At 38.9% G+C, this 27,348-nt stretch overlaps 1 protein-coding gene across 1 annotated transcript; it reads right to left on the minus strand.

Annotated features, from left to right (window-relative positions):
• Window positions 1-550: 550 nt before the first annotated feature.
• Window positions 551-27,348, minus strand: VAPA (VAMP associated protein A). The gene is made up of 6 exons (XM_069004422.1): window positions 27,100-27,348; window positions 10,626-10,778; window positions 6,982-7,085; window positions 4,855-4,935; window positions 2,325-2,501; window positions 551-1,360 (listed from the first exon to the last, which is right to left on the minus strand). The coding sequence occupies exons 1-6, from the start codon at window positions 27,173-27,175 to the stop codon at window positions 1,202-1,204; spliced, it is 750 nt and encodes a 249-aa protein (XP_068860523.1). The 5' UTR covers window positions 27,176-27,348; the 3' UTR covers window positions 551-1,201.

Here is a 27,348-nt window from a genome sequence, read left to right on the forward strand (position 1 = left end):
CAAATATCAACTCTTCTGCATCGTGGAATTCACTATGTGTGTCTGAATGATTCAACTTGCATTTTTTAATATCTGCTAAGACAGAATTATAAACTGAGTAAGTTAGTATATGTGAATTAAGTACCCTTAAGAAATCAAAGAATAATGTTGACTCCTGGAAGACACCCAGAAGATCCAAAGATGGAACAGAAGGTTGATTATTACACTCCTGCACAATCCAAGCAAATTGTTAATATATTGAAAACATTCATGTCTGGTATTTGTACCTGCTGGATATCCAAATTATTCTGTCTCAAACCAAGTTTGATAACCATCCTCTTTGTAGCTGAAAGCAGCCAGAAAACAGTTCATTTTTTTTAAACAAATGGAATGGAAACCTTTTTTTTTTTTTCTTTCCCAAGCTTCAATTACAACAGTCAAAGCCAGAGACTTAAGCAAATAAACTTCAAAATAGCCATTTGTTACAAGTAGCAAATTACCATGAACAATGAACTTGTTAAGAATCCCCTCTAAAAGCACGACACACACAAACAGGCTACCCGCAGAAAAATCTGTTAACAATTTTATTTCTTTTGTCATGTTAAATATTATGGGACAGGACTGTTAAGGATGAAAAACTCTCAACAATGCCTCACAAGGAATAAGAAAGAAATTCTGCCATGATATTAGCAAAGTAAGGTAAGGAGAAAATTTACACAGTAAGAGGCACCATTTCCCCCAGAATACCTCCTGTCATATTCCTGAATGAGTGGGATTAGCAATCTAATAAATCATTTGTCAAGAGGTAACAGCAACAGATAAAATTTTAAAGGATTATTAAAATAACATTTACAAGACTCTGAACAATTTTCGAATTCTTATTAAAACCACAGAAAGAAAGAACAATTCTTTATTTATGAATTTCCATAAAGGACTGACTGTGCAACTGATACCTGCTATTGATGACTGAATGTACAATTTTGTCCAGCAGCTGAACAGTTTGTCTTTTCAGATTGTGTTTTCTAACCGTGCGAGATCATTAAAGGCAAAGCCTGTTATGATGCTGTACATAAGAACAGCCACTCGGGCCGTACTACCCATGATGTGGTAGGTAAACAAACCTTTTTCTGGCCAAGAGAAAACAAAACAAAAAAAAACAAAACAAAACAAAAACAAAAAAAAAGGAAGCTGCAGTTATGCATGCTTCTCTCACTCATTCTTTCTACAAGATGAACTTCCCTAGAAAGAATCCAATGAAAATGGCTGCAATTACAACAAGAAGTGAAGGAAGAGAATTAGAGCCATTATCTCTGAGGGCCAAAGCTGTGGGCGATCCAGATTTATCCGAGTGCGCTACCTTTCTGAGCCTCAAGCCTTCATCCTGAGGGGAGGAAAAAACACAGATGGAAAAAAAAATATAAATACATCATTACAATAGTAAAAACTGAACTCAAAAGGCCATATTTACTGGTGAATATTTAAATAAAGTTTCTAAAAAAACCTCAACGCATACAACATGACACCACACCAAAATCCGAAACATGGACATAGAAAACCATATCTTAAATAAGGACCATAATTCACTAGTCTCTCTGCTTAAAAATTATTCCAAAAATCTTGGTAGGCCCAATGAAGCATCCTGCTCTTACTTAGTATGTGCCAAAATTACATAGAAGTAATTCCTTATTGTTAAGGAGAAACATCTGCTTTGTTTAGTCTCAATGTCATCAGGATCACAGGTCTGGACATATCATAGTTATTACATTATATATTATTTCATAGTTCTTTAAAAGACTACCACAGCCAGTGAAATTGTCCGAACTGTTCCAAAAGCAAATATATAGAAAAGACACATAAAGTCATGTATTGACTACTGACGGGTCACTGAAATGACACCTTTACATAGAGGTACTAGAAAGTAGTGTTTGCTTACCTCCTCTGGCCAAACAATTGTTCTTATTCTCTGTTTGTAATACAAAATGTTACTGCTCTGGATCTCATTTACTCATAATTAAAGAAAAATAAAGCACTTTTAAAACTCTAATTTAATTCAGCAGCTTTGACTCAGACCTAAAGTAATAAGATCACCTTAAAGAGGACCATTTCATTTAAGAACATTATGCAGCTTTAATATCTCATCCATGACAATCACAAAGTCTCAATCACTGACAAGTTCAAGATATACATAACATACAAGACAGTAAAACCATATAGCGAATCAATCTTGACATTCTAACAGTTTTATCTACTTGCTGGAATACACATGTTTTGCCCTAATTACAAACCAGACCTTTGAATCAAGCAGAGTGAAGCCACTTCAATATAAATGTGGACACAGAACTTACTCTCAGGTGCCGATTTTCATCTGTCAGCTTCATAATCTCTGCCTGAAGTCTTTTGCACTCCTCCACGAGCTTCCTTGTTTCAGTATCATTAAGTGAAACACTATGTGGTTTTGGCATCGGTCCATCCTGCTTAGATGCGTTCAGTACTGGGGCGGATTTGCTTGCATCTATATCATTCTACAAATATCAAGAATGATTTGAGAATTTTACTTACCCAGAGAAAAACCATCCACAGCTTAAAAGTGAAACAATGAAGCTACCAATATAGTTCAACAAAGTATATATTTACAGTAAGCTGAACAGACACACTGACAGTTCAGTTCTGATTAGCTCAAGTGTTAAAAAAGCAAGAGAAGATTGCACTGTTTACCTGGTACTACACTCTACTGAGACACAAATTAATACTTTAGCTGCTTAACACTGACCCAGGAGGCATCCAAAAGAGGGCATAAAATACACCAAAGATCATCTGAACTTGGGGGGAAAAAATAAAAGGAAGAAAGTAATCCTGCAATAGTAAAAAACAAAATGAAGTAAAACCAAAGCAGATCATGTCACAAACTCCTATAAAGTGTGTATGATACAAATGTTTTGCACTTGTAACACCTTTTAGTGAAGGAAAATAAAGTGCTGCACAAACATGAAATTTAAGTCTCACAGCATCTGAAATACATATTACTAATTCTGAAAAGTCACAAAAATCTGTGAAAAAAACAGTATTAAAATTAAAAATCTAATTCCCACAGCTCTGCTCAAAATCACAGAATCATAGAACAGTTTGGGTTGGAAGGAACCTCAAAGAATATCTAGTTCCAATCCCCCCACTATGGGCAGGGACAATTTTCACTAGATCAGATAGCTCAAAGCCCGATCCAAAACAGCCTTGAACACCTTGAGGGATGGGGCCTCCACAACTTCTATAGGCAACCTGTTCCAGTGCCTCACTACCTCCTCAGTAAAGAATTTCCTCCAAACATCTAAACCAAATCTTTCATCTTTTAGTTTAAAACCATCCCCCCTTTTGTTATCACCATCTGCCTCTGTTAAAAGTTGCTGCAGTGGGGTGTCCATGCAGCCTTCTCTTCTCCAGGCTGAACAACCCCAGTTCTCTCAGCCTGTCTTTATACGAGCAGTGCTCCAGCCCTCTGAGCATCTTCAGGGCCCTCCTCTGGACTTGCTCCAACAGGTCCACATCCTTCCTATGCTGGGGAACGCAGAGCTGGACTCAGGACTTCAGATGGGGGTCACACAAGGGCAAAGTAGAGGGAGGGAGAATCACCTCCCTTGACCTGCTGGCCACACTTCTTGTGATACAGCCCAAGATGCTTTCTGGGCTGTGGGCACGCACTGCAGATTCATGTCCAGCTTTTCAAGCACGAGAACCCCCACGACATGGCAAGCCTGACAGTGAAGACTGAGCCAAGGAACTCAGTGAGTACCTCAGCCTTCTCTATAACTGTTGTCACCAGTTCTCCCTTCTTGTCTGTCGGGGGGGGGGTTCACTCTCCTTGTAATTTCTTTTCTGACATACGTACTTACGGAGTCCTTTCTCATTACTCTTCACATCCCCTGCCAAGTCCCAGTCCATCTGTGCCTTGGTTCTCCTGATCCCACCCCTAAACACCCCTAAACCATAGCCCTGTATTTCCCAAGTCACATGTCCCAGCTTCCACTGGCTGTGCATTGCCCTCTTACTCTCCTCAATGCGAGGAGCAGATCCTTCCTCAGCTATGCCATTTTCTGGCCTGCCTCCCTTGATTTCTTACACATCAGGATGGAAAGCACTTGCACTCTAAGAAAAATGGCCTTAAAGAGTTGGCCCTAAAAGAGCATAAAGCTCCCTAAGAGTGCCTGTAAAGAGCTGATTTTTTAATTAAAGAGTCAGCTCCTCTGTCCCTAGGGACAGTTTCTTAGGAAAAAGTACAAAAGGAGGTAGTTTTGTATACCCATTACATTTCTCTCAGTCCATTATACACTTCATGAAATTAAAGCCAGAAAGTAGATAACTAAGTGCCTTGATATTAAATGCTGAACCTTTACGTTTTTACTGTTTAAGACACACTTCGGAAGCTTACACCTTCATCTCATAAATTATTCTTGACCAAAAAAAACCCCTAAAAACAATAAAACAACAAAAAACCCCAGACCACAAAGCAACTGCTATACCCCCTTCCCTCCAAGATTATACTGAGATTGCATACAAAAATTATGAAGTATAAAAATAACAAAAAGATAGTTTTTTGGCACTGGTCTCCAATGCTGGAGTTTTCTAAGATGTGGGTGGACAGTGTTCCCTTTTGGACAAGATCTTGGACCAGATAGTACTTCAAGGTCCCTTTAAACCTGGGCTGTTCTGTGATTCTATGAATCTTTAAAAAGTTATATACTGAACACCCCTCCTGACTAATTTAGTACAAATTCCTTCAATTCATTTAATCATTAAATCAAATAGGTTGAAAAAAACCTGAAATTTCTGTGAGAACCTACCAGTCAGTGGTACAGATCTTACAGTTTCTTACTCCTTACTTACCAGTTTATCATTTTCGTTGGGCATTTCAAACACACATCTCAATTTGGAGTCCATTAACTCATCAGGTTTTGCTTCTTTCCACTAAGACAACAATTAATGCAGTTATTTAACATGCTGGACTCATGCAAACATCTCAACAGTTCATAAGCTTGCTTTTAGCTCTGGCCTTCTACACAGCTGAATACCGTGTTTACCCTCCCTGCAATTTTCAGACTTGCTTATGAACAACGCTTTTTGTTCACACTCACTTCTGTGAAATAAAAAAAGCTAGAAATGGTTATTCAAGTCTGGACATGAAAAAGAGTAAACTGAATGCAAGGATGGATCCATCAGAGGTTTGTATGAAATAGGAAGGGGACAATATAGTGGTTTCTTAACACACAATGAGACACAAGTAGCATTGGAGTCAGTTTGAGAAGAAAATTCCAGCCCTATTAAGCCTCAGTAAATGTACTTCCTGTATCCCATCTTGGAAGCGCTGATTTTAAACAAAAGATTGAAAGACACCTTTTAGTGACTTTAGTGACTCTGTGTTTGTTCTAGAGTAAATTTCTTCAGTTCTTTAAATTTTAGACTCTTAACCACATTCTCCTTTTACTGCATATCATGTGACAATTTGGGCCTACAGAATTTTTCAAAGCTGTTTATAAAAACCAATTTAAATTCTAATGGTTATCAGTATATTTAAATAACTAAAATATGCTGGAATCTCTCTCCTCAACTGACAATTAACTTTCAAAGCATGCACTTCATGTAGTTGCCTTAAATTCTTAGGCTCGGAGACTCCTCTGAAGTCGGCAGCAATTTTTCTAATAGGTCCTCTACTGTTACCTTGGAATTGCAGGTGTTACAGACTCAAATATTCAGGTTTTTCATAACATCCTTCCTATTATTTTTTTTTCCAGTGGCATTATTTATACAGTAACTTATAACAACAACTATCGATTTCCTGAAAGCTCCATGTCTCAGTATTGCATACCTGAACATACTAAGAAAGCAGTTATTTGAAAGGTATTTCTGAAGCTGGTTTTTATATCCTCACCAAATAGCCATGCTTCATTTACCACACATACCCAAGAGCTACTAGAGCATATGAAGAAAAACAAACCAGTTCAAAAAGGCAGACAGATGTTAACTTTCACATCTCAAAAGCTTCACAAAATCTAGAAGGTTTTCCACTGCTTCCAGTGAAGAGTGATGCCACAGTAGTCTTTGCCTTCTTATAAGGGGACAGAGCCTAAACCTGAAAAGGTCTCCTCGTGGATTTCAGCAATTTATAAAATCTCATCTTTATCCTTTGTTTCCCCTCTCCTTCTCTGCCTTGAGTGAACATCAGATGTACCTGTGTAAACACAGGCATTCCCTAAAATAGTTTCTAGAGTTAGAAGCATGTGCAATGTTGACCTCCACCTTAGGACATACTTATGTGAGTCCAAATACACCCTAAAAAGCACATTCTGACAACTGAGGGCTTAATTCCCATTGCTGCCAGCCAGTAAAATCAGAAACAGGCACCTTACTTGTGAACTAACAAGCACAAACCTACATATCTTCTTTCTGGATCTTGCATCAGACCAACCCAGCCTAAGAACTAAAGCTACAACAGGTTCTATTAAAACAGAAAATAAATCTATCATTTGTCCTGTGTTTAGCCACTTGGTATCTTGTAGGGAGACACATCTTAGTCTTGAAAATGTTCTAATTCATTATAATCCCATTCAACATTTCACTTAAACACTTTTCAGACCAAATGAACCCATTTCATACAGCTTCAGGCTTGTTGTCTGAATACACTCTGGATTCCTTCAAATTCAATCTGTTTATCCCCTTCAAATTAGCTGTGTGTAAAGGTATAACATGCCCATATTTTAACACTGAACTGACCTTGCCTTAGACTCACTACTATATCCATTCAATAACCTCGAGGTTAATCACTAGAGGCAAGTTCTAAGAACTGACCTTGTATTTCATATTAAAAACCCTGAATCACATTTGAAGTCACACTTGTTCAGAGAAAATCCAATTCTTCTTCAAACAGAAACTGCAAAAATGTGAATCATTTATAGCTAAGCCAAATTTTTTAAGAAAAAAAAAATACAACAGTCCTTTTACTCTGTTTTTACTTACCACTGCCTCCATATCTGTAATATTTGGTGGTGCATAGGTTGTTTGTACCATAAACTTGTGTTTACTCTTCTCATTTGGGTCGTAGTCAAAAGGTTGCAGCATTACTGTTTCAAAGAAAAAAATAAAACTGTGACTCTTCAGCTAATCACTACAGCAAGCATGCTATCCACTTCAGATTTATTCCCCATTGAACAGACACCGAAAGTTAAAATGCAAAGGTAGTGCATACACTGTAGAAACAGGGACTCAGAGGTCAGAGTCTGGTGTAGCTGACATGATTATTTCTCTAATTACTATAGGAAAAGACATTTCATATACAAATATGTACAAATAGATCCTGTAAGAGAGACAAAAAACAAATTACATCTAGGTATGCAACTTGATCTACCAGAGGATGAGGACTCAGTGAACTGCAGAGATTAATTTTTTGGCAGTGTACATACACCTGTCTTCCACAGAATGGGAATGCCAGTTCAGTATATCTTTATATAAAATTAAGAGAAGCAGAAGCAGGTTCAGAAAAATATAAGAAAAATTACAGGGAGTCCTATAACAGGTTGTTGGGGTTTTAGTTTTGTCCTAGTTTTTTTCTGTTAGAGGAATTTTCTCCCATATGCATGTTGCTAGGGGACAAATGACCATACTTAAGAAAGACAAAAGCACCCCGTTTTTGGGGGTGGGGTCGGCCTGGCTACTCTTTCTTTCACCTGGGCGTGTTGGGAGTTCGCTCTCAGAGTCTGGAGAGAGAAGCCTCGGAGAGAAGAGCTGCTGGTTCCCGTTTTTTCGGTGTCTTTCCTCTCTGCTGGAAACAACACCGGGATCCCAAGGCTGCTTTCCCTGCCCTGCTGGAGGCTGGGCTGGGGCCGCCCTGCACCGCTGCTGTTTCGAGCCTTCGCTACGCTGTAGCCGCGCTCACCCTGCCTGCCTGGAGCCCCGGGGGGTTCCCCTTTTGGATACATCTCGTCTGCCACCCGGGATTTGTGTTTGTGCCTGCCGCTCCGGCCGTGCCATTTCCAGCCTGCTGTTCTGGGAGTCCAGGACCGGCCGCCCAGGGTTTGTGAAGCCTTTGTTCCATCCTTCCCCGGGATCCCAGGCTGCCAGTGCCGCGTGCTCCCCGAGCTCGCTCCGGAGCGCCCCCTGCAGCCGCGGGGGAACCATCGCACCTGCCCTGCTCACCGGGAGCCGCCAGCGCCCCTGCCGGCTGCGAGCGGAACTGCACCCGAGGGGAAAGGGCCCGACAGCCGAGAAGGCTGGGACTGGGTTTGTGTTTGCTGTTATTGTCATAGTTGTTGTTGTTTTGTTCGACTGGTTATATATCTATCTATCTATCTATAAATATATATATAGTAAAGAACTGTTATTCCTATTTCCCACATCTTTGCCTAAAGACCCTTGATTTCAAAATCATAATAACTCAGGAGGAAAGGGGTACAACTCTGCCCCCTATCTGCCACTTCAAGGGGGGCTTCTGCCTTCCTTAGCAGACACCTGTCTTTCAAACCGAGACACAGGTATCTGTATATGTACCTATCTTACAGCAATGAAAAAGCTATAGAAGAGATACTGATAGAGCTAGAAAAATGCAACAGCAGAAGGAAAAAACAGTAACAAGTAACAGTAACAAGCTGTGAAGGAAGAAAAGTAACATGCTATATCATGAAAAAAAACCCAACAACAAGCAATTGCTGTTAGCAAGTTAACAACAAACAATACATGACAGGATAATAAATAGTAAATTTAGGGCATCAAGGTAAAGAAAAACAGCTCTTACAGAATTTGTATTTTTGGAAAAAAATTAATAAGCATGGCTGAAGAAGGTTTCTTAGTGATTCACAACTGAAAAGTGATAAATGATTTAAAAATGTCTGTGGACTTCCTCAAAATGACTGTCAAATCACATCTCCAACAATGAATTTAAACACTGGCTTGGCTCTGAATCAGCACGATGCATTAAACATGCTGAAGACAGCTAACACTACCTCAACATTCAGTTTTGAACGTAAGAGCTTCAGCCCACAGTATCCTACAGTTATTTCTCTCTGCACAACAATGTGAGAGAAATCTATTTTTAATTATATGAAAGATGACTCAGCACTGAAAACACTCAGTTGAGGGACTGATGAGATAAAGTGGGTCACTAGAAAAATAATCTGTGCACTTATTTTAGCAAATTACCCAAAAGAAATTACATGCCTAAAAACAAAAAGATGAAGCTGACACTTTGGGGAAGAGAACTTAGTTCTGAAAAGCACTGTGGAGTCACTCTAACTCAACAACTGCACTTGAAAACATCTTGAGGTCACTGTAGCTGAATAACTGCATGAGAATCCAGTAATACAGAAATAGGCACACCGAAGACTTCCTGCTATGCCAACTGAAGAGTCAAGCAGTGTGACACTGTTTCCCTTTATTGGTGATTCTGAAGCCACAATATGGTTTACAGCTCCAGTACTGACTCATTTAAAAAACCAAAATATTAAAGCTTTAAAAGGATGATTTGCAACTGTGAAAACACATAGGATGTAATCCCTCAATCTATTAAATTCCCTAAAGAGAAAGTCCAGCAAGATCTTGATTGTGATATCAAACTACCCACTGGAAAGATCCCAGATACCAGATCAAACACACAGCTAAGGCAAAATGGCTATAAGTTGTCATTGTAGATGAAAATAAAGAAATTTTTGACTACGTGAATCTTAAACCAATTCTCAGTAAAATGATCTTTCTGAGTCAGTGAACAAGTACCACATGAGTCCAGATGCTGGACTGCCCATGGTAAGCAATAATGAAGTTTTAAAAGGCCCCGTTCTGCAGATCACATTAGAACAGAAAACTCCTACAAGGAAAGTTACTCTAAGGTTTTAATCAACCAACATTTTCTTGGGTTCTTCTTTGCATCTTTTGAACATATCACATGAAGACAGTTCTCCAGCTTCTTTTAAACTTCCCAAAGGGTGTAAGAATGTGAATCTGAAAAGCTCTGAGGATTGCTCCATTATTTCCCTTTTGCTTTGCTACAGAGGTCTCCAAGGATTCTAAAATAATCAGTTTTCTAGACCTAGGACATCTAGGAGTTCACACCTGCATTGCCTGTGATCTCTACAACCTGAATCCCCCTTCTTCTAGTGATTCTACCTCAAAATGGTCTGGAGAATGACCTACAAAAATCATTTACCAAATCTTAAAGACTAGTATCTAGTCTTCCCATTTTCTTGAGAAAAACAACTAGCTACAATTGTAAACTATTTTTTTCTTAAACGCAATGAACTATGAAATGTTACACTTTAAGCACATCAGAGCAGCCAAGTAATGCTCTACTTCAGGATACAAACATGAATATAGTAGTCTGAAGCAAAGGTACTGTTAATGTCACTTCCCTTTTTCAATTTGCTTTTCCTCCTTTCAGAGAGCCACAGATAAATGTGACAAAGGCAAGTATTTCTATACAGGGGATTTTTTCATATATCATTGCAGCTCTGCATCAAGTTGCCATCACACTTATGAAGGGAATCACTTTTATTTAAAAAAAAAAAAAGTTTTAAAAAACTGACATACTTCAAACAGTCTTTAAGATCAAGCATTAGGGAACTTCATTAAAGGCTTTAAAAACACTTAACCTACAACTGCGTGTTTTTGTTTTTTACCTGAAACAATTACAGATGATCCTGGGTCAATAATTCCACTGTTTGGCCTTACACAGTATCGACGAGGTGCTGTGGTCTTCACTTTGAAGCATACTTTCCTATCTGACGGATTTCGTAGTTTAAGATTTGTAGTTACTACATCTGTAAAGGGACCTGAAAAAGAGGTTGGTCTTTTTTAAATATACATGTATCTCTGGAGAAGAAATCTGTTTATACAGTACAAGTAACTCTTAAAATATATCTTGTTGCCAACAGACTTCTAAAAGCAGGTTAAATCATACACCTGTTAGGCACATACACTGTGTTACATGTAAAGAGTGCTCTATCACCCTAGTTATAACAATATACATCACAGCAATCAAGAACTCTTAAAGAGTACAACAGACTCAAGCTGCTGCCACAAGTAGTTCATACATGCAGATATTAATTTTACTAAATCATTCTTAACATTTGAAATACCAAGAAGGTACTGGTCATATGCAGACATAAATTTTGCTGAATTTTTCTTTAGGAATAGAACCAACACATTCTCTCTTTCAATTGTTTAAAGAAAGAAAACAAACTAAAATATAGTCACTGCTATATTTCACTATATTTTAACTTCTGTTGTCTTCTGAGCTCCTACAGACTTGACTGAACAAGGCATCAATCTCCTCTTTTAAACTCAAAATAAGCAAGAGAAATGATACTCTGTTTATGCGTGTACTCTAACTGATCCCCAGAAAAGCAGGTTGTAGTTGCTATATTTATGTACTCAATGCAATGTACTCTCTTAACTGTATTTATGTCAAACCTTCAGGATAGGAATTCCTTCCAAGACTGGACAAGATTTGGACAAGAGGCATAATTTCAATATCAAACTGCAAAAGCATATCTTCCAACAGAGATCACCTTCATGCAATGCCACACAGCATTGTAACAGCACAAAAAATAAGGTCCACAGCATTGTGAGCCGTGTTAATCTCCCTTACGCATTTGTCACCTGAAAGCAAGAGTGCAAGGGCTCTAGAAAAATGGTACTTCAGATAAACATGAAATTTATTCAAGAATATTTCATGTGTACATCAACTTTGAAGAACCTTCTTTATTGTTCTTTAAAGTTACACATTAAATTACTTCAAAATAATTTTTATCAGTATTGAAAACAAAACAACAACTTTTCCATTAAAAAACTACAAAGAAAGCGAACTTCAGATTAAATTGAATGAAAAATATAAGTGACATGAACAAGTGGTAAGGTACAACAAAACTACTAATTGCATGAGACATAGGAAGTCAACTCTCTTCTCAACACCTTATTGCAGAGAGGTGTCTGTACTTTTCTGAAGGAAATAGTTCTGCCCACCATCAAACATGTTATTAGAGGGCTCACTATTTGACTGATGCCTTTGTTTCTATAACTCATTCCAAATACTTGATTGAGAGAGCGTTAAACAGTCTTAATACAAAATGCCAAGATACAAATACATAAAGACTAAAAAGAAAATTACTGACAACCAGAATACTGAGATGTAGATGAAAATGCATGTGAGCTAGATTTAGACTCAGTGAGGTTCTTTTGACAAAACAGGAACTGGTATTATTTGTCTGAAACTTCACTTCTAATCTGACTTTATATGGTGGATGAAATAAGTCATCCTCTCAATTGAGGCAAATTTGACACAGCCTCCAAGATTTACAAAACTACTTGAAAGTTTCCTGCCACTCATCTCCTGATGGCTCTTGCAGACTCCAGTTGTCTTTACTTATAGAGAGAGATCCAAAAATAACTCCCATCACCCATACCACAAACTGAACTAAAATCAGGCAGTTGAATACTCTTCTCACTCTAAGACTGGTGATACACTCATAACACACCGAACACGTATTTTTTCAAGCTACACACACATTTTTGAGGAAGTTACTCTGGGAGTTTTACTAACAACCACCTAAGCTATTAGTCATCTAATAACCACTGCTTTTGCAGTGCCCAGAGGCAAATAGCACCTTGAATCTGGCTTTCAAACTTGTGGGTTGCCTTTTTTTTTAATTGCAACTCCAGGCCACCTGAGGAGCTCTGCTTCTCAATCTTGTCAACTACTTTTACTAAGGACATTCTGCAGAAAGGGAAAAAAAGAAACAGTTCAGAGGCTCATTTTGAAAAGCACAGTCATCAAGAAAAGGAGCTATACTATTCAAAACCAGTTTGTTTCAAGACAAAGTAGCAGTGAATTTATAAACTGATGATTAACTGTTTTTTAAACTAAAACAGAAGATGTTCTGTTTCTTTTGAGACATGAAAGGTCTCCTCAAGCCTGCCTTTTTAAAGTGTGCAATAATGAGAAAGGATTCAAAATATTCTTCAAATTACTCTGATATTCACTGTCAGTTTCAACACTTCAGATAATTATAAGAAATCTGCTTTTCTTTCCCAGGTACATGAATGCAGTGACCTCCTTTGCATTTCCTGGATACTTCACAAAAAAAAGCTTTTACCTTGGGGACATTTTTTAGAATCAGACATTTCTTTCAGCAGTGACTGAAATATTTTTCAAGGTCTACAGGATGCTTATGACAGCTTTACCTTTCACCTGCTTTCTAAAAGCTTTAAAGAAAATAGCTGTATAAAGCCTCTCAGGACTTGCAACTATCAGATTTAATAAATAGGTGGTAGCAAATTGGTGCACAAAAGGAAAAGATGACTGAATTTCATTGTTCCTGCAGAACCCAGCTGTTTTCATAGTTTAGTGGCATACCAACAGCATGGATCTGAGCAGGGACAGGCAGGAACAGATAGAAGGACAGTAAATCAGAAAAAAATCACATGATCTAAGCATGACATACCCTTCAAAAAAGAAACTGCAACACCTGAAGAAGATTCTGGAGTTCACTATTACACAAACATAAGCACCCCTACCTTTGGAGGAGTGGGGGAATGAAGTACAAGCTGGCAGTAACAGCCTAAGTGCAAAAGCCTAAACTATGACCTTTGTCACGGAAAAAGGTGGGGCAGAGGCAGAAGAACCAGGAAGAAGAAATGTTTTGGATCGTATTACACAGACTGCATGTAAACAAGGAAAAGAACTGGCAAAGATGGATACAAACATTATGCACATGCATCGAAATGGACAAATGCACACCCACCTCATCTCAGTAAACATTCAACTACACCAGGGCAGCATTATAATCTCAAAAATAGCATCTCACCTGCTGCTTGCATGACACTCAGGTCCAAGGAGGTTTTTATTTAAGCACTTAGACAGGCTTATGTCTAACTGTACAGACAGAAGCTGTGGTAATTCAATTAATAACTCAGGCTATATATCAACGTAACATGATGTCGAATGACAAGAGATCGTTGCTTTATAAACCTGTAATTTCAATCTAATAACCTCTGGAAATCAAGAGTTACTTTAGATGGGACAGAGAGTTCAACAACTCTCTTAGCTGTGTAAATTCAAGACATCAATTGCAGCATCTTCCTGGAATGAAGGTTGTGAGAGTGTCAGTTTGTTCCAGCAGTTTTGAATGAAGCAGTGACAACTCATGCTGCAAGTTTTCCGGTCACTTTGACTTACGAGGGCCTTAGAAAAGAAGGACAGACACCTGCCTAATCACACTCAGAAATACCAGACATATCCAAACACTTAATGTGTGTGAAATATTAATTTCTATTTCAGCTATCTTGCAGCACAGTCACCACAACATTAATGGCAGGGTTGCCTCTGGCAACCATGAGCTTGGACTACAACAACTAGTGGACAGAAGAAATGCCACAGATTCTGCAGAGCCAGTTTCCACTGCTGAAACCCATTCCTCTACCACCTGAGATGGTCAAACATCAGAGAAAAAATGATGATGTGAATATGCCTTCCTAATATGGGAAGGAAGAGCTTAGACAAACCTCCAAAGGCTGTGGTACCCCTGGGAAAGGTGAGAGACCCATGTCAGTATGTCTAGTTGTTGGCAGTACAGAGCAAACAAAGCACTTCTGAGAAGGGGGCAGGTTTGGTCAGCAAGAAGCTCCATTCAAAATTAGTAAGGCTGTCATAATGTACACACAAAGCCTGTCATAAAACATCACCTCTACCTAAAATTGGATAAGAAGAAATTATAATTTTATTAAATTACACTGAATCTTTTATAATTATAAGGCAGATCACTTGTACAGTTGTACAAAAATGAGCATGCATTATTAAACAAAATCAACAACATTTTATGGAACAGTTTAAGTGTTAAGCATATTGCCCTCTTCAATTTAAGACAATGAATTGTAGCTGTTGCAAAACCCAATATCTAAGCCAACTCTGCCAGAAAACACTCTAGTTCATGCATTGAATCAAAGTTTATTTAAGCTGTAAATTGGCACAGAAAAGCGATACATTCAGCTACACCTAAAAACAATGTAAGACACATAAAAGAAGTACACAGATTGGCAAAAGTAATCCACACTCCTTAAAATGTCTTACAGTATTAACTTCAAAACTACGTGAATTATATGCTTTAAGCGGAATGTTGTATTTTCACAGCTGCTGCATCACCTTTGAAATTCCAAGAGCACTTGAAACATACAGAACACTTCAAGGCACCTTTACTAAAACAAACTTAGGGCCGTTTTCTTTCAGTGCACATAAAGTCGGGTTGGGCAGACAAAGAAAACTCATTTACTGCATTTGACAGCTTGAGCGCTAATGAATGAGAAATGAGTTCAAGTCAGCAGAACAAAAACTAACGGTGATATTGTAAATCAAGCAAGACAAATTTTGTGAAAAGTTAACTGACATTTAGGATAGACCTGAGAGGAACAGAGTAAGATCTCCATCAACTCATTCTGCCAGAATAAAAAGTAGCAATGAACAAAGAAAGAATAATTAACACAGCTCCATGTAATCTATATTCGTATGACATGGTACAGAATTTTTAAATTAGGCCAAAATTTAATTGTTTTTCTTTCCCATCATTTGACATAGCAATCACAGAATGGTTGTGGCTGGAAGGGACCTCTGGAGGTCATCTGGACCAAACTCCCAGTTCAAGCACCATGGCCAGGAAGCTTCTGAATATCTCCAAGGACAGAGACTCCACAGTCTCCCTGGACTACCTGCACCACTGCTTGGTCATCCTCAAAGTAGAAAAGTGTTTTCTGATGTTAGAGGGAACGTCCTGTGTTTCAAGGTGTGCCCATTGCCTCTGGTCCTGTCACTGGGCACTAGTGAAAAGAGCCCAGCTACGTCCTCTTTGCACCCTCCCCTCAGGTATTTTTATACATCAAGATTCTCCCAAGCCTTCACTTTTCCAGACTGAGTATCCCTAGCTCTCTCAGCCTTTCCTCACAGGAGAGAGATGCTCCAGTCCATCATCTTTGTGGCCCTTCCCTGGACTCTCTCCATTATGTCAGTGTCTCTCTTGTACTGGGGAGCCCAGAACTGGAACCAGCACTCCAGCTGAGGTCTCACAGGGCCATTTCTGCAAGGCCACTTTCCCAGCTGGTCAGATCCCTGCACTGCTGCTCGGATGGCTGTTCTTCCCCAGCTGCAGGACTCTGCACTTTTTGTTGAACTTCACAAGGTTCCTGTCAGTCTGTTTGTCCACCTACCAGCTCCCTCAGCACTTTGTGTATGCATTCCACCAGGGCCCAAGGATTTATAAAGTCCAGTTTATTTAAGTATTTCTTAACCTGATCATCTTCCACCAGTGGTACTGAAGGAAAGACATCTAAAAATGAGAAATACTGGTGTTCTGTGGCGAGTCAAAACTACCTTGACTATCAGCTATGATATATATAGAAAGCACTGAATTACTCAAAATCAAATTTTATAGTACTTTCTGAAAAATGCATAGGTGACACAGCTGACACAAAAGAAAGTGAGTAGAATGTTGTTTATTTCCATAAATTAATTTTAAGACATTAATATTCAGACCTCTGTGAAAAAGATCTGAAGAGAATATATAACATGCATTGCCAATGAACATAAGTAACTCCTTCCTCTTGAAATACCAGAACCGTGACCATTCAAATACCTTCTCCAACTGGAAGAAAAATCCCAACTCTAACAAATCACCTACATTAAAATTATTCACGGTCTATGAAGCATAATAGCTTCAGTTTCATGGATTAATACTTAAACATGGATATGAATGATCAGGAATAATCAGGGGATGAAGGTGAGAGATTAATAATACCTACAAATAACCATGGCTTTCAGGAAGATATTAATATATTAGAACAGCATTACAGAATCTTTCACTTCTTATTCTACCCTGGCACTTGAGAAATAGTTTTGTTTTATCATCAACCTCCACATAAAAATAGAATGCAAAACAGGCTTTATTAGAAAGCTGACACACCTCAATGTCCACAATTCCTGAGGGCTGACTCTAGGCTACCACTGTTTACCAGGGGTAACATCAGATTTTATCTTATCTCCCCACGATGGGATGCTGTCAGCATTCATGCTCCTGATGTGTCTATCATAGATTTTTCTTTCTAAAAAACGCTGAGACAATGCCCATTTTTTAATCCTAAAATAGCTCATCTTCCTCTGTCAAAGGGGCAGAGCCTGCATATGGCTACATAGCTTATTAGAGATGCTTGTGCAGACGCTGGCATGCATGCTTTGCTGGGGGCTGGTGTAAGGGAAATAGGAGCTGAAACCTTTTGCCTGCCATTCTGACAGAGAAAAGACAAAAATACAACATAGTGACATTTCAAAGCAGACAAAACATTTCCTTACATATTTTTTCTGGATCAAAACTTCTTACTCACCTCAGCTTGTGACTGATATGTTGTTAGTAGCCAAGAAACCACAGTAAAAATGCAGTAAGCATCTATCTCAAGGGTAAAGTACAGCCACAGATCATTACCAGGAATTCTGGTAAAAAGAACATTATCTTCTTTATATATTAGACAAAATACAGACTAAATGGAGATTATCCTGCATTTGATGTTAAATATGGGCACTGGTTTCTTTAGCCTTACAACAACAAAACACCACTAGTAATAAGACGGTATAACACAGAATAACTTCATCCAAAGATATTATTACTGATACTTAGCTTAAACTTTACAATCGAGCAGTCTAGGCCCAATCCAGTCATATATGTCTATTCTTGATATTTTTCCCATTGAAAAGTGCCATTACTAAAGAACTGTCTGGTTACTAACATCAAAGGGATGCTTGTAACTTAACCTTAAACTCCATAATATTGTGAATTTCTTATTTGCAATTTAGCTTTACTTGATTACATTGTTATTCTTGCCAAAGACACATTAAGAGCATACTAGAATTAGTAGCTCTTAATTGTAGCAGGAAAAAGTTTTCAGGATCTAATCACAAAGTATTATTCATACCAAAGCACTGCTGAAATAATAAGAACAGTAGAAGTATTTCAATGGTGCTAAACTTGAACATTTAAACCATCAAATTATCCCCCCAAAGTCCTGAAGCAACTAATATATATACATGCAATCTTTCAGTACAGACTTAGTTCAGTAAGGGCTCTGTTATAAACCTTTCCTGTGGAGCAACTATTTTCTTTGCTTGCATAAGGTAGGATAACTAATGAATTTGACATTTACAGACATTCTTAGATTTCCAGAATACTAGCATATTTGATCAACAGAACTAAACAAGTAACTTTTCCCTTTCCTTTTTCCTTTTAAACTTTCTTTTTATTTAACTTGCTAGAGCTTACAAATGGTTTCAGTGATGCTGAAAGGCCCAGATCTGCTGTTTAATATATTCAAATATTCAGCATCTTAAAATCCATATGCATCCTCATATAAGAAATCTTCCACTGGATACACCTAACTGATCTGCATTGCAACACACAATATACTCTTCAAACTCTATAGCAGTAATCAGAACACTTGTAATCATCTCAGATGACAGCTGTAGTGACACATAGAAAATCAGTCTTTCCACAGAAGACCTGATCAAAAACTGTTGCCTTGCACTTTTCCCAATGCGCTCCAAGAACTGGGCATCAGAGGCCAGACACCAACATTGAACAGACCACCAAAGCGTTTGTGGTTTTCACTGGTTTCCTTGCAAGCAGTATCCCAACAGTGTAACAAAGTAACTTTAAAAATAAATCAAATTCACAAGTCTCCCAGCAGGGACAAAAGCTCACACAGTTCTTAAAAAAAAAAACCAAAAAAAACCAACAACAACAAACCGTTTTAGCTGTTGGACTGCTACACGGTGTCCAACCTCAGTTCCTAACACAGAGCCTGGTCAAAACAGACTTTTATATCAGACATTAGCACTGTCCTACAGACAGGTCTAGCTGACACTTTACTGCCTCCCAAACACACCAACAGCTCACTGCAGTTTCAGGGTGACTTTTCCGTCTCTGGAAGCATAGGCTACAGTCTCCATTTCCCAAGCCACTGAAAGCGAAGTGCAATCACTTCCTACGGTCACTCAGGTAAACAAACATCTGCTTCAAAGAAGTTGCATTTAGTCAGTCTTGTTGATCAGACAGGACCACAAACTCCACCTCCTCATCAACTTCACATCCCAGTCCTGAGCTGAGCTAACGCAGCCACACTTCTCAGGAGCACTCAGCTCACTTCCACAGAAGCAGCTGGAGTACCAACTTGCACTCTAACATAGATCGTGTCTAGTAGGTGGCTAGTGGACATTCAAATTAAAAAATAAAACAATTTTTACTTTTTATTTTTTACCGCAGTAGTGGGTCTACTATGTTTAGTGGCCTTATTAGCATCATAGTGTTAAATTATAATGTTAAATTAACATCATATCCCTATGAACTAGAATTACTAGATTTACTTCACATATGGAGCAGTTACTCCTAAGTATATGATTTTTAAATTCATGGATATCCCTTCTTGCAAAAAAAAAAAAAATTAAATATATCTCAGTCAAGCTATTCTAATGTCTTGGAACGTAACACAACATACCTGCTCTAGCTTAAGTACATAACTGTGTACCATTAATGTCCTACCAAACTTTCAAAAACATTATAAACTCATGACCTAGGAGAAGCTTTCTAAAGTCCACACAAAACTAATAAAATTTTGTAAGATGGTATCTGATGAATTTAAAACTATTTTTGCCTACATAATTTTTAGAAGGTTCGTTCAGACTGACATGATTCAGATTCAGCTAGTTTCTAATGATCTAAATACATTCATAGCCACTTGAAGCAAATTCATTTTTCCACCAATCCTATCCTTTAGTCTAAATAGATTTTCTTTTCCCCAGTGCTTACCTTGCTGATATATTTATAGATAGCAATCAGATCTCCTTTCAGTCTTCATTTTGCTAAGATTAACAAGCTAAAGCTATTCTACTTCACTTGTGTTAATAAAGTTGTCTTTGCACCATTCCCATTTGGGTTCATTTTATCTGACTACGTGTTGCCAGGGATGCATTCAGATGAAGCTTCATCAAAGCTAAAAACCTTGACATTAATACTTCCCTCACTACAAAATTACAGTCCTGTATTCGCCCCATTTCATGATTTGTCACGTTCACAATAAACCCATGATTAAGTACTAGTCATTAGTTTTACTTCTTTTTCATCACTTCTAAGAAAACATTGTATTATTAGCACACATCTTTTTTTTTTTTTTTGCATTTATCACATCTCCCAACCTTGCATTATTACCAGTGAGCTGTACCAGCACACTCCCACCCACACCAAGGTCATTAATGAAAAATGGAACAGACCCTCCTGGAAGATGTATAAAAATGTATTGAAGACAAGGAGTTAGTTAAGTGACAGCCAACATGGCTTTAGCATGGGCAAATCATGCCTGACTAATCTAGTGGTCTTCTATGGGGGACATCAATGGACAAGGGAGGAGCTACAAATGTCACCTACCTGGACACCTGTACAGCCTTTAATATGGTCCCCCCAACATTCTTACCCCTAAATTTGCAAGATATGGGTTTGATGCACGGCAGATGGACAAGGAGGGTGGTTGCATCCAAAGAGTTCCAGTCAATGCCTGAATGTTCAAGTGAAAATCAGCCACAAGCGGTATCCCTCAGGGATGCATCCTGGGACCAGTACTATTCAATGTCTTCATCAATGACACTGACAGTGGAAGTGACATCACCCTCAGCAAGTTTGCACAGGACACCAAGTGAGCAACGCAGTGAACTCACTGGAGGCAAGGGATGCCATCCACAGGGACCTTGACAGGAGCGATGGGTGGGCCCATGGAAATCTCCTGAGGTTCAACAAAGCCAAGTGTAAGGTCCTGCACACGGGTCAGGGCAACCCCCAATATAACAGACAGAGAAGGTCTCAGATCAGACTGCCACACTGTACCTAGGACACTGCATTTTATTCCATGCTCCATCTACCTCCATGTCTTTAATTATTCTTTCCACTAAGGCTTTGCTTCTTATTGAGGCCAGACCAATTTCAGCATTGAAGCGTCAGATTAAGATTTTACTCCTAGTAAGATCACATTTTGAGAAACAAAGGAGAGAAAAATTCTGATTTGACTATTTTTTTTAATTTCAGGCAGACACTTATTTTTCTTTTTATTTTTTTCCTCTTCCATATCATTAAACACATGAAGTCCTACACCAAGTTAACTACCTTAATTCACAAGACCTTACTCATATAGGAATGAAGTGAAAATATCTATTTTAATTTACATAACCATTTATTTCTAAATACTTTCAAATACTAAAATGAAATATGACATCTACATTGCTAAATAATTTTAACTGCCAGGAAATAACCTTATACAATACAAAACAACACTAAAAGGCAAGAGAAGCTAAGGGCCAAGATAACCATGCCCCAAGTAAAGTTTTACCAACCTTAAGAAAAACAAAGTTAGTAAAATTCTAACTTGTGTTTATGCATTTTTATTTTCAACAATACTACATCAGAAATTATCATAGTAGAGTCGTTTTGCTGATTTTTTTTTTTTTTAAGAAATTAGCTTACACTCACTTATCAGGTTCATCTGACACCATAAGCCTTGTAAACTGACAACTTCCAAACTGGAAAATGTAATACTTATCTAATTAGTCTGGGTTGGTTTTCCACTTTTAATACAGCAAGTTCTCTTCAGAAATCTTTTCTACTTGAATTCATGGCTCTTAAGGGGAGCATGTAAAACCCTTTAATGATGGTCACAAAGACCTGGTTAACAAACATCTCCCAAAGATGAAGTCAGTCAGAAAGTGAAACATTCACAAACCACAGTCAAGTCAAAACAGGAACAATTTATATTTCCACAATGGAAAACTGGTGCACTAACTATTCAGACCTATTTACTGATGCAATAAAACAACTCCTCTCAAACCCCTCTAACTTTCTACTTTTCAACCTGGCCTTGAACAACAGTACACTGTTCCTGAATAATAAAGAATGTTTTTATACCATTAATAAAAATGTCTTGTGGTGATCTAGAACACTTGCTTACGCTATCAACAAGCAGCATGAGTAGGCACTTTATAGTAATTACAATGCAAAGGTGAAGCTTTTATACCAATAATCATTGTTACACACTAGAAGAACAAGATGTGAGGTTTGGATAGTGTTTCACTGTTTAGTGAAGCAACAGCAGTATTAAGTAAAACCAAGCCCTATAAATTTCAGGTAAAGGACAAAACTTCTAAATCTTCACTGCTGTATACCTTTGTAACCACAGGAAAATATTCCACTACTACATCTTAAAACAAATGACAAACTAGTTTTGCCAAAATACAATCAAACACTATAATACACCTGACTTCACAGATCAATATAACTCCCTTTTTACAAGGCAGTTTTAAATGCAGTCTAGCACAGTGCTAGATATGATTGTATAACACAATACCACCTCATAAGCAACACCAGGTAAAAAACATTATCTTCCTTTTTCTTCCTCAACATATTCCCACAAATCATCTTGTGCTTCAATTCTCATTAATACTTATAATTTAAAGAAAACAAAATACTAACAAATACTACATTTGAGCCATGAAACAATGGATAGAAACATATGTATAGGAAGTGCAAACAATGACAAGAATCGCTCTTGTATTTAAAAGAAAAAGTCAGACTACATGTTGAATACTGAGTCATTTTATTGCCATTACGCAATTCTCAGCCAGCAAAAATATTAACTTAAATGGAACCGTTTCAAAGTATCAGAAAGTCACAACTATATTAGTAATCACTTACAATCAGTTTTTCCCCCCTACACTCCCACTGTTTAGTTTCAAAAATGTTCCTGAATGAAGATACCAGAAAATTGACATCCCAATCACCTTTTTTTTCTCTAACTTATCTTAGAAAATTGGGATATCACAAATTTACTCATACTTTGAAGAAAATGAAAACAGGCATAAAATTTGACATAATCAAGATACACACAAGTAGGGCAGTAAGATCACATTTGAGGACTTCAAACTGCCTACACCAAAAGGCATCCTAGGCCAATTCTGGCAACAGACCTTGAGGGCAGGAGATGCATTTAACATTGAGCTATTTTTGCCTTTAAATTCCACCTTCTCGATTTGCAGCAACACATAGCCTGTGGCTTTCAATGTTACCAATAGCAGTGGAATGATTACAAAACAATCTAAAGCAATATTTTGTATTATTTAAAAGGTTGTCGAAATCTGCATTTCAGAATAAGTCGTAAGACTTGAGTGAAGTGCTCTCTACCTCCCATGAAAAGTCATTTGAACATATACCAGCTGATAGTTGATTTTATACACTGGCAATTCTAGACTATGATTCAGATCAACAATCAGAAATTAAACATCCTCTGTTATACTGATCCCTTCTAGTAACTCAACCCATCATAGAAAACGTACTCCACACAGACACATCCCAAATTTTATTTTAGTCCGCTAAAGGAAAAGACTGGCTCATTATTTTGAGATGTTTACAAAGGTAACATGACTGGACCTCACCCACTTGTAAGCAAGAACTTCAATAAAGGGTATAAATTTAGACTATTCAGACATTTTTGTAATTTTGTATTGCCAGTCAGACACATCTGAATCGCATGAAATTCAAATTCTGAACACTGTCTACTAATCTTCCAAAGCTCATCAAATCCACTAGTGTTGATTTTCAATTAGGTGTTACAGAAGCATGTCTTATGACTGATTTAAACATTTGGCGAAGGTTTCTAAACCTGTTTTTTTTAAACAAAGGACCATCATCAAAGACCAACTTAAATACATGTTACATAAAATTGCAGAACTGGCTTCTTTGGTTTAAGGAAGAAGGAGTTTCCATAAAAGTGCTGCAAATTTTCAAACTTAAAACTTCAAATGTTGCTATTAAACTACATGACTGCTTACAAAAAAAAGTATTAAAAAGTGTATTTACTCACAGGGAACCAACTCCAAATTCCCATAATCTTCACTAAACTAGAGCTACTGATAACAATTACATGTATGAGTCACATGAAGAAGACACCAGTAAGAAGCTGATGTTCCACCTTCCAGATGGGTTGCTTTTAACTGTCTTGTGTTTCGATTCTTCCTATCCAGTCCTAAATAAACTCCAACAACTTCAGATTTGAGAAGTTAAACAAAATACATTAGAATACAAAAGAAAGCCAACCTACAGGAGCAAAATGGCTGAAGAAGCTGGGTACAAGAACCATGAGGCAGATTCTCAGTGCTCCATACTGTGCGTCTGAAAGTGATATTACGTAGTTTATCAACTGCCTCTTGGTTTCATCACGTTTAAGTACAGTTTTTCCCCTTTGTCACATTTGCACAACACTATGAAAAATACTTATTTATATTGTGTTTTTTCTTAGATATTCCTGATAGTTTCAGAATCCAAAGAAACCTAACTACCACAGGGGGACAGAGGGAATTAACCACAACCCAAACACTATTAATGATTGCAATCCTGTTTTTATAGTGCTTTATAGTCCTAGAAATTTCAATCTTGGACACCAAGGGAAGTATGTAATGTGTTAGCCACCACAGGGCATGTTCTTTAGAACTCCCCTTGAATCGTGCTGAATAAAATTCAAGGATAAATGTATTACAGACCTTTTTTTGCTGACAGAGTAAATTAGGTTATATTAATTTTAAAAAGCAGTTTCATCAGGCAGTGATGAATTTAAAGTCTTGTTAACAACTCCTTAAGACAGGTACTACATGTCTTTTAATTGAAATAGTTGCTTGTATAGGGGCACACTATCACATTTCACTGTAACCCTAAAGGTCAGCAAATCCATTACAACCAACTTCCTGAGGCAAGAAAACCAACAAAATTATTTGTTCTATTCAAATCTTTAGACTTAAACTGGATCTCTGTTACATATGCACCAACAGTATTAAGTCAATAATAATAATGGATAATTGTACCAATAAAATAACTTTGAATAACCTGCTGCACTGAAAAAATATATACTTTTATTCTTTTAACAAAGCTTTATGCTTTTCCTACACTATGCTACATTTATTCTGAGTCATATATTTGCTTTCTTACTGACCAATTACTTTTTAAAAGGTGACACTCAGAATTCCCTACTGCCAATATTATATTCTTCAACACAGTACTTTAGAACTGGGTTAGTTTGTGGCCCACAAACCTTTTTAAACACCTCTAAATAATAAGCAGTTAGAAAATATTTATTGAGAGTGCACTCGATGCTCTCTCAATTGATAGCACTTTCTATAGTATATTACTGCAATAGTACAGTAATAGAGAGTGCTGCAGTCTCATTATGCTTCATATTTTGTTTTTTGCTTAGTCTGCTCTACAGACATTTTCCTAATATATGCATTAGCCTGAAACCAAAGTTTATGCCTAAAGAATACACATTTCATGCTCTCAGTGCATAAACACACAGCACAATAAAGATCACTGACTGACAACAGCTTCACACAGACAGAATTTCTATTATAGTATTTATTCTATCAACACACTGTTTCACAGCACACCAATACGGCTTAGTTCCAGCTCAAAGACAGCTCAACATTTGCAGGATTTGAATTAGGCACAGTAATTTTTTAATTTAAAAAAAATTTAAATCATGCATTTTCCTCCAACCTGTTCTTGCAGTAAGAATACAGCATACTGAAATATGAGTGGCAGCATTTTAACAACACAAAACCCAAGTGAAAATGACAAGTTCCTGCTATGGTTTTGACTCTGTGTATGAAAGTGCAATTTTAAAAAAACCTTAAAATTGAAGCGATCAAGAAATTAATATGCAAGGTTAGACAGATTTTGGGGTTTAATTAATTTGACAGACCAATAAAACAAGTATAGTTTGCTAATTTATCTAAATGCTAGGCCAGACCAAAGATATTTTGGGGGAATACAGTGTTCTTTTCTAATACAAACATTCATTTCTTCTAGTTGTCCATTTGAAGATTTTTACAACATCATAAATTCCACTCTGTCCTCTAAAACAATGAAAAATGAGCCTACTAAAAGTGGAAAACAGAAGCATGCACAGGATTAGGCACGTACATGTGCTGACACCCGTCAGCAAAAATGTAACTTCACATAATATTAACTGTTTTTTTAAAAAAAAAAAAATCTAATACGGATCATTCCAAATCCAAAAGGTTCTGAGATTTTTCTCAATGCCCCTTTACAGCTATAAGATACCATCACGGGGTACTACCAAAACCTACATGTTCTGTCACGCTTTTCTTTATGCCCTTGCCTTTCAACGATCACTCATTTTTGACAGAGCCTTCCCTTTCACAACTATCTCATTGATGAGGAGAGAAAACCACAGACACACACGATACCAGCACTAGCTGGGACCTATTTTGACAGCAGCACGTCAGCGGTCACAGCCATGCGGTCGGCACGCAACACACAGGACACATAAAACTTCCCAAACGCACACATTCCTTTTCCCTCATTCCCAGGGAAGACGCGAGCTCCCTGTTTACGTTCCGATAGCCTGCCTGAGACATGACAGCTTTGGGAAAAGGGCGGGGAGCCCTTTGCCGGGCTGGGACGCACCGGGACGAGGGCGCGGGTGCCTGGCAGAGATGGTGCAGAGCCGCACCAGCCCCGCGGGGACACCGGGGCCTCAACACGCCCGAAAGGAAAATTGGGACAAGGCCAGACGTGAGGGCAGCCTCGTGAAGCCTGGAACCCCGCAAGGCTTCCACCGCCCGCTCCAGGGCCTCTCCTGCCCGCTGCTGCCAGAGGGAGCCCGCACCGCCAGCGACCGGAGAGCGACACCCGTGTCCCCGGGCGCCGCTGCTCCGGGGCCGGGCCTACGAGCGCAGCGGTGACACGGCGGGGCGGGCGGGGGCAGGGAGGGGGCGGCCGATCCCACCCGGCACCGCGGATCCCCGCGGGATCCCAAGATGGCGGCGGCCGATCCCGCTCGCCGGCTCGGCGGCGCCCCCCATCCCCCGGCGGGCGGGCAGCGCCCGGCACCGCGGCCCGCCCGCGGGAGGCAGCGGGGAACGCGGCGCCTGGAGGCGGCCCGGCGCCCAGGAGGAACGGGACACCCCGCCGCTGCCGCCCCGCTCCCCTCGGCCGCGCCGGGTTCCCCCCTCCTCACCTTTGAATTTGAGGTCGGTGGGCGGATCGAGCACCAGGATCTGCTCGTGCTTCGCCAGAGCCCCGGCGGCCGCCATCTCGCTCGCTCGCTCCGGCGGGAGGAGGGGCAGAGGGGAGGGCGGAGGAGGCGGAGGAGAAGGCGGAGGAGAAGGAGGAGGGGCGGAGGGGGCCGGCGGTGCCGCCGCTCCCTCACGGCGGGCGGGCGGTGTCTCAGCGCGGCTCTGCGGGCGCTGCCGGCGGGGCACGGGCC

Source organism: Aphelocoma coerulescens, chromosome 2 (assembly GCF_041296385.1).
Source record: "Aphelocoma coerulescens isolate FSJ_1873_10779 chromosome 2, UR_Acoe_1.0, whole genome shotgun sequence".
Classification (NCBI taxonomy): Eukaryota; Metazoa; Chordata; class Aves; order Passeriformes; family Corvidae; genus Aphelocoma; species Aphelocoma coerulescens.

What these genes read in the sequence shown, in the direction of transcription:
- VAPA (XM_069004422.1), bottom strand. Translation starts at nt 27,175, where the DNA reads ATGGCGGCCGCCGGGGCTCTGGCGAAGCACGAGCAGATCCTGGTGCTC. An exon ending in CACCGACCTCAAATTCAAAG is followed by an intron (nt 10,779 to 27,099) that starts GTGAGGAGGGGG and finishes CCTCTTTTTCAG; the next exon opens with GTCCCTTTACAGATGTAGTA. An exon ending in ATGAAAATCGGCACCTGAGA is followed by an intron (nt 1,361 to 2,324) that starts GTAAGTTCTGTG and finishes TCCTCCCCTCAG; the next exon opens with GATGAAGGCTTGAGGCTCAG.